Source organism: Camellia sinensis, chromosome 8, assembly GCF_055761805.1.
Source record: "Camellia sinensis isolate YWXY chromosome 8, ASM5576180v1, whole genome shotgun sequence".
NCBI classification, from domain to species: Eukaryota; Viridiplantae; Streptophyta; class Magnoliopsida; order Ericales; family Theaceae; genus Camellia; species Camellia sinensis.
The window spans coordinates 130,653,655-130,662,358 of record NC_138968.1 but is presented as its reverse complement, the minus strand read 5'-3'; the positions used below and the strand labels follow the sequence as shown (position 1 = coordinate 130,662,358).

General features: G+C 31.1%; 1 protein-coding gene across 1 annotated transcript; it reads right to left on the bottom strand.

Moving 5' to 3' along the window:
* Window positions 1–2,584: 2,584 nt before the first annotated feature.
* LOC114267085 (glucan endo-1,3-beta-glucosidase 4) lies at window positions 2,585–6,377 on the bottom strand. Its single transcript, XM_028208072.2, has 4 exons — window positions 5,621–6,377; window positions 3,992–4,423; window positions 3,188–3,218; window positions 2,585–3,094 (listed from the first exon to the last, which is right to left on the bottom strand). Exons 1-4 carry the CDS (start codon window positions 5,673–5,675, stop codon window positions 2,929–2,931), a joined length of 684 nt encoding a protein of 227 aa, XP_028063873.2. The 5' UTR covers window positions 5,676–6,377; the 3' UTR covers window positions 2,585–2,928.
* Window positions 6,378–8,704: the final 2,327 nt, after the last annotated feature.

Sequence of the window (8,704 nt, the reverse complement as noted above, 5' to 3'; positions counted from 1 at the left end):
AAATAATAATAATAATAATTTGACAATATAGGTTTAATAAAATAGATTAACCAAATTTTTTTTTTTTATATAGATTTATAGTTATTACAGACGACCAAAATGGTTATGCACATATTAATTAGGCAAATTACACCTGTATTTCTAAAGTTTGGCCATTGGATCTATTAGTTGACTTTCTAATTATAATATATTTGATCTTAAATTTTAAAATTTGTATTAATTAATTTTTAGTCAGTCTGTATCCACTATTAAAGTGTGAACAAATATATGGAGACGAATGAATGTGTATGTGATTTACCCATATCTAACGAAACTATAGTTAAAGTGTGAAATATTACAAAAATACATCAGATCACATATTGTCCGACTAGACTCTCATCTCATCCATTACCTGTTTGTTTCCACTTAATCTCTGGAAATCGATTCCTATGTTTATCAACACACTTTCTTGCTTATTTGTGCACGGCATCATCACTTTGCCTTGCTGGAGTACTCATCTTGACTTGGGTTGGAATCTGATGCTTCGCTGGAATTGATACAACTGGGCTGCTTTGTTGGGTTCTAACTGGGCTACTGCAGCCTTGCTTAAAAGCAAATACTAACAAGCGTCCATGGCCATTATTTAATGGTGAGGACGGTGTAAAAAATATTTTAAAAGATATTGATTTCAATAAAAGTGCATAATGTTAGTGAAAAATTTAGTGTTTTAAAAATATTTTGTTTGCACTTGTTAACAAGATTCAATATTAAAAAGAAAAATGATTGAGACACTTAATTTATCACTATTAAAAATTACCCTAAATGATGTGTTTGACAAGTGTCGAATTTTAATTTGTCAAACATATTCATCATATGGAGTCTAATCTCAATGTTATAAGATTATTTAAAAGTAATAAATTAGAAGAATGTAACATTATTGTATTAAAAAATGCTCTAAACAATAAAAGTCATCCAACTACCAAGCGAAACACCCAGATATATTTTAATGCTTCCATGCAATTATTTAATCTATTTTCATGTAGATTCTAATTTCTTTTATTTTTTCACTAAATTTTTGGAATACTAATTAAAAATAAAAATAAATAGAATAAGACAACATAAATTATGAAATAGGTCTAACAAAATGTAAACTAAGAGTACAAAATACACATTATAATGCACCCATCAAATATTTCCAAATCAAAACTTTGCTGGCCCTCGATTAAATAAATAAATAAATCAAAAGTTAGGAAAATAAAATCTATTTTCACAACTCTCTTAATTACATTTAGTAGTAACAAGACTTTCGATTTCTAAGTTACCTTATATAAATGTGTATAGTCTTGTGACGGTTTATTATAAATATACTCACAAAATTTAAAATTCTACACCATTAAACTCCTAGAATCTCCCTGATTCAGATGCACAAAATTCAAGAATAAAACTTTGAATCCAAATATACCTTGACAAAAAATTATTCAAAATTTAAAATACTATATCCTATTCTATCCAAATTCTAGAGTGCGTCAAATTTTTTTGTCAAAATAAATACAACCTCACTCTCAAAATAAAATATAACCTAAATCCCTTTTCGAAATATGCTTCAACTCAATTCTCATAGGATATTTCACTCAACGAAAAGTCACTTTGAAATGGGAGCTAAAATTACTCTAAATATATGGGAACAAAATGAGCAATGGTAGAGGGTCACAAAAAGTGTGGTTCAAATGGCTCAAAACTGTCAAAACGACGTCGTTTTGGGCATAAAACGACGCAAAACGATATCGTTTTGACAGTTTTGAACCATTTGAGCCACACTTTTTGTGGCCCTCAAACATTTTTCGAACAAAATATCTTGTACAAAGTACTTAAAAAACGCAAATAACAAATAGTCTCATTAAAGGGATGCAAAAATTGTGAATCAATTTTTTTTTTCATACTATTACCCCCATTCATCATATATCCACACCCATATCATATGAAATGAATCTTTTATTTGGTTGTAATGAAAAGGTAAAGGTAAGATGGAAAAAATTAAAAGCGCATAGGTGATATAATAAAATTGAATATCTGAAAACTAATTGAGATAAGAACAAATATGATTAGGGTACAAGTGTAAGTGATCCTCTTTTTCCTTCACAACTACACAATTTTTTTACCCTCACATATTTTTTTTTAAACAACCTTTCTCTTTCAATCTCTTTTTTAATTTTTCAATCAAATTTGCCCTTTTCTTTATCCACACTTCAAGTATAATGTTATCTTGGTTTTCAAATGAAAATTTTATGAGAATTGCTGCCCAAACTATATACTCTTTTGTGGTTCATGCTAAATTGTTTTCCTACTTCAACTATGTTCAGTAAAAATAAAAAAAAAATTCACTATCTGCTGCAACACCTTGGACCAATTTTCTCTTTCACATGGAAGCAATCCTGTCTTCAATTTTTCTTTTATTTTATTTATTTTTATTTTTTTTTACACACTTTTGAGTGGGAAATAGGAGAAAGGCTGTCAACGATATTCATTTCAACATATTGTGCTTTCATTTGTGTCCTTCAATATCACAAACCAAGATTCTCCTTTCATATCCTTCACAAAAACAATCTCAAAAACCACATGGGCTTGTCCCAAAAATCATATTATTGTTCTTGGATTACAAATAAACAAAGGTGAACTATATTTCTACAAAACCAAAAAAAAAGAAAGCAAAGAAAAAAAATCTCAATCTCTTTCTCATCCTCTCTCACATCTATATCATTTACAAAACATGTTTTGAAATCACCATCAATTTAAAACTAAAGCCTTCATATTTATGTCCCCTACTTAAATCATCATTTTGACATCTATACCCTTGTTGGTCTAGTAAAAAAAGCCAACTTGTCAGCAACCAAGCTAATTGCCAACCCATCTTGAAGAAAAAAGTGTGTGATTGTAGTTTTCCATATGATTTTATAAGTGATTTTTGGCTAGCACCATGATGATCATGAGACATGCTGAAATGAAGAAATATGGACTTCTTGGCGCGGTGGCTGATGAACCTGTGGGGTTCGAAGGTCCTCCGCCAAAAACTGTTGATCCGCTTGAATTTGTTGTGTTTAAAACCGATGAACTCGTGCTGTATTTTGAAAAACAATAAAATCAGTTTTTTCTTTCTCTGTTCAATTTTGCAAATTAGAAATAATAGAGTTAGATGTGAAAGGAAATTAACCTTGTTGATGGATATTGACATGTCCCATTACCTGAACAAAGTAAGGAAACATAAATTAAACAAGAAAACATGAAGCACATTTGAATACTACCAACAATAACTGGAGAAAAATTCATTTTACCACTAAAACTAACTCTAAAAAATTAATCATACTTCTGTTCTTTAGTTGGCCTTTTGCCTATTAAAAAACAAAATCCCAAAAACCACTTATAAAACAAGTCATACGCTTCAGTCATTCACATTTTATAAAAGTCATTCCTAAACACATTAACTTTTTTTCACCTCATAAAAAACGTAAAAAGTCACTAAAATAAGTCAAACCCCAAACACAAATATATCAATTTTACACTTCAAATTGGGATTAATTTGACTTCTACCGTCACCTGTCGTGTACAATTAAACGAAATTTGCTAACTTGTCCTCCCAAACTCTTCTTAGGAGAGGAAATGATGTGTTTTCCACCTATATACAACAACTCCACACATGAAGGACTATCCTAATTTCAATTTGGAACCTTAATGAAGAATCCTAATATAATCCACACTTATGGGTGTCCCTCAGGTGTAAGGTTGTTGTACATAGGCATGAAATACTTCATTTTGCCTTCAGATTATAGGGGGTGACATGGATAAAATTGATCTCAATTTAAATAGTTTACGGTAAAATGACAATCAAGACATATATCCAGAACAAGAAGTGGCTGAAGCAAGTAATGTGTATCATATCAGATGGCATTTCTCTTTCTCAAATATGATTCAAAACACAAATAACCTGGCACATGTTGGCATTAAGACAATGACTTACTTGGGTCAGTGCTAGTAATAACAGCAGTGCCACCAAAATTACAGCTATTAGGGACTGGATTTTTCTGATAGTAGCTGTTGAATGCGTAAGAAGCGTGGCTGTGTGGCGTATCCGGGTTGTAACATCTGCCACCGGGCTGAATTGCTGAACAGTCAGCGCCACCGTACCCACAGGCATAGTCTAAAGCAACCTGTAATGCAGTTTGTGACGCAGATTGGCTTGCAACACACCAGCTTCCACTTGAAGATACCGGGGATGATGATGTTGTGGTCGGTGTCATGGCTGGATTGGTGATAGCTGGTGAGTCTGGGTTTGAAACTGCCGGGTTAATAACAGGAGGAGGATTAGTGGTTATTGTTGGAGTAGAGGGATTTGTTGTAGGGACGGTTGGTAGAGGAGTGGTAATATCTGCTTGGGTGGTGGAAATTGAACCTGAAATTGAAATAGATTTCAGATGAATTCCTGACTTTTCAAGCACAAAATATTGCTTCCGTTTTAGTAACAATTAGTAAATTACTAGAGAAATGGTTGATAAATCATTAGTTTATCATCATCATAGCAGCCTAAATCATTAGTTTTTTAGTAATTTTCCTTGTATTTCTTTGATTCTGTCTTGTTAATTAAGGAATTACCAATTCCGATTGTTTCCTAGTATATTATGTTTGTATTTATTATAAGTAATTATTCTAGGTCTTAGGGCTTCTAAGTTTTTGAGAATTAATACAATTTCGAGTTTATACTCTATTTTCAACTTTGGATACTCTTTGAGAATCAACAAATCGAATTGAAAGGATTAATTTCGAAACTGAACTTATTTAAGTTTCAAATTCACCATATTATCAGGTCAGATATAAAAAAGACCTATCAATTAAAGAATTAATATATTACTATATGCTGATATCTAATTAAAGGCAATTCAGGCTATTAGAGATTAAGCATATAAAAAAAAACACAGAATCTGCAAATATTTCAATTATGAATCACTGATTAATAAATTTCATGAACCAAACAGAGCTTTTGATCTAGGACAGAAAACATGAACCCAGATGAAAGGATCAAATGCATTTCCAATAATTTCCAAGTAATTTCAAACTGGGGAAAGATGCATAGCGAAGACGATGACTAAACATGTCATACTTTTGATACAAATTGAAGGCATAATTTACTAAGATTTAAGTGTGGATAATTTTAAATCAACAAAAGCCATCATTAAAATTTCAAATATGTTAAAAATAGTCATTCAAAAGCATCATCATGAATGTGAATAAAAGAGCAATGATTTAAAACAGGGGAAACAGAAACTAGTAGTACTGCCCACTTGGAAAAGCAATCAAATTCAAAAATCCACAGGAAATCAACAAGAATTTCAAAATTCAAAAACATGACTTGTTACAAGAAATGTAGGTTCCAATTACATATATTTCAGAAAATAATATTTAATTGCAAGGTAGCTTAAAAATGAAGAGCGGGTGGGTATATTCCCAGGTGAGAAAAGAGAATAAAAGCATTTGGAATCACAATCTCATAATTGCAGAGAGTAAGATACCCATATCAGAAATCAAACAATGAAACAAAGAAAAACCAGATTGGAGAGAGTCATGATAGTGAATTCAAGACCAAGAAAGTCACCTGAACAAAGAAAAACGCCCAAGAGGATAAGACAATGAACAATCCTTGTACCCATTCTCTTTCTCCAAACTTCAAGCCTTCTTCTTCTTTTGTTGTTGTATTTTGTTGCTGCTATTTCTGCTTCTGCTTCTGCTTCTGCTTCTGCTTCATCTCTTTCTTTGGACTATTTTTCAAATCTATGTTTGGCTTTTACTTCTCTTTCAAACAAAGAAAGACAATCCAATATATATCTCAAACAAGAGGAACATCATTACCTTGTTGAAAAGTTGAGGACTTTGTATCCTCCATGGTATTTTTAAAATATATCTTGATGACTAACAGCTTAGAGAGAGAGAGAGAGAGAGGAGAGAAAATTATTCCAGGTTACATGTGACAATGTTACAAACAGATCTGGACCATTCATTGATGTAGGTCCCACGTGAGCTCCACATCAATTAACTGGTCAAATATGTTTATGAAATACCATATTATTGCCACATAGAACAGTGAATAATTGTTTGAGCTAGAAAGAGTGAAGAGAGAATAAAAGAAAACTTGAGAAAAGAGACATGGAGGTGGTGGTGCAAGCAAGAGAAGGTGCAAAAAGGTGGAAGGAAGAGAGGAGAAAAGAAAGCAGAAGAGGGAATAGTTTGGAATTAGACTATGGGGAGTGTGGGGTTGTGAATTGAAGCAAGTGATGATAGTAATGATGGTGATGATATGTGTGGATTTTACTTTAATCTTTTTGGTGCTTCTACTTTTCACCACCTCATGGAACTACTTTAGTACCCAATAGCCAAAGTTGGCCAAGCACAGTAGTTCTAGTCCCTGGTGACTTGGGTGTGGCAACCCATCTCATATTCAATCCCAAGGAAATTCTAAAGTTCCCTTGTGTTAGTGGACCTTCTTACGAACTGAAAATCGATAATTAAAAAATAAAAGTTAAAAACATTATTTTTTTATATTTTAATAATTAAATTTTTTTTTTAACTTATATATTATTTCTGTCTTATAAATTGTAATAAGAAATTACATCAAACATTTTGATATAATTTTTCAAAATAAAAAATATTATAAGCCGTACCAAACATGCCAATTTATTCTTTCAATAATTGTAAATGTGGGAACAAGCATGTCATTAGAAGAAGAGGATTTCACAATTTGTCTCTAGGTGGTGGTGCCCAAAACTCATGAAAAGTGACAATCAAGAATTTTCCTTTTGTTTATTCCCTTTATTTTTTCTTTTGTTGGGTTGTTATGTGACCATGACGACCAAGTGCATAGTCCACAAGCATCATGCTTTTGCAATTTTTTTTTTTAATTCTTAATTTTTTTTTTTTTTGGAATTATCAGGATTTTCCATTTGGTGAAACTATGTAGTCAAATGTTTCCTTCAAGCCAGGAGAAGGTAATGGATCCTCCTGTTTATGCTGCATGGTTTTGCACATAGTGCAAGACGCCTCTCCCACCCCCAACTACTTATGTTTGACCTAAACCATAAATTTTATTTGTTTTTTTGATAATAATTGAGCGAAAAATAAAATAAGAGAAATTACACTCAAATGGAAAAGACTCAAAATTAGATATAATGGGGTAAGAAACCGCCCCATTTCTTAGGTAACTCCTTAATCTCACTAGTCATAGATCAAAGGCAAACTAGTTCCACCCCTTGATCTCACTAAAATAAAATCAAAAGCAAAATAGTTTACAAATATGACTTTTTCTCAATCCACCCATTATTGTACACAAGAGTCTTGCAGTGAACTTTACCCCATCTGATAAATATCCCTACTATTTATTTATTTATTTATTTTTGAAAAACATATGAGATTTGGTGGTTCCATTCCCACTTACCCAGTTTGCTTTCTCACGCAGTCCACAAAGTCTAAACCCTGACCAACTATTCCAATCTGTCGAGACTACAGTTTATTTTTCTTATTTTTTTATGGATGTCTATCAAATGGAGGCTTCCTGCAAACTAGGCCTAGGTACTAATTTATTTTTCAAACTAATCTTAGATTGGCCGAATTTTTCAAATTAAACTGAAGCGTGTTTACAAAACACGCTTTCAGCATGTTTCTGGCCCAGTCGAACAAAATAAATAAAATCATAAAAGCGTGGTTAGAAAACACGACTTTTATTAAAAAATCACTGTTGCTATTAATATTTTCAGGTTTAAATAATAGCGCGATTTGAAAACACGTTTTTAACAGGAAGCGTGATTTGTAACCACGCTTTTAAAGAAATATTTGCTTGTCCATCATATGAAATTAGTAAAAAACTGTTTATTATTATTGTTATTATTATTATTATTATTTTGATTGATTTCTCTTTAATCCACATTCTATAATTCACTCAGTCATCTTTTAGATCTGTATATATAAATTATTCATATAAAATATCATATTGAGAAACAATCTTAGCTACCAAATTTTATTATTTAAATATTTAAAAATAAATTATCTAATTTTAAAATTATGTTTATTATCCATTATTTTAAAAAAAATGATAAAATTATATATACGATTATCAGATCAATTTGATATTTACATAAATATATTATACATAAAATTTTTAAAAAATAAATAGCTTGAATTGTTTAAAGAGTAGTGATTAAGAACTCTAAAACTAGAGTTCTAATTTAAGCTCTAATGATGTGGCATAAAAAAATAAAAAGAAAACCACAAATAAGCAAGCATAAACATCATATCACATTGTGCGTCCCACCATTAAAGCTACTCCTAGAGCTCTAAAATTAAAGTTCTTAATCATTTTTGTTGTCTAAATCAGATGTGTGACCATACGTCTTGCAAATAAATGAAAGTAAAAGTAAAATGATTAATGACGTAGTTTTGACACTGTCACACTATTATTGAACGGGAGAACTATATATAAGTAAGAGTTAGAGAAAAAAACAATCAATACATGGAGGGGTATAAATAACACTTGCATCTCTATAATTTTTCATTTACAACCCACCATAAACACACTTATATCCACCATGTGTTAATAAATTTTTTTTTTCTCTTTTTTCTACCTAAATGCAATCCCCTTATTGAAAAATTCCAAAACCCAAAATGAAGAGATTCTCTCAACAACTTTCTG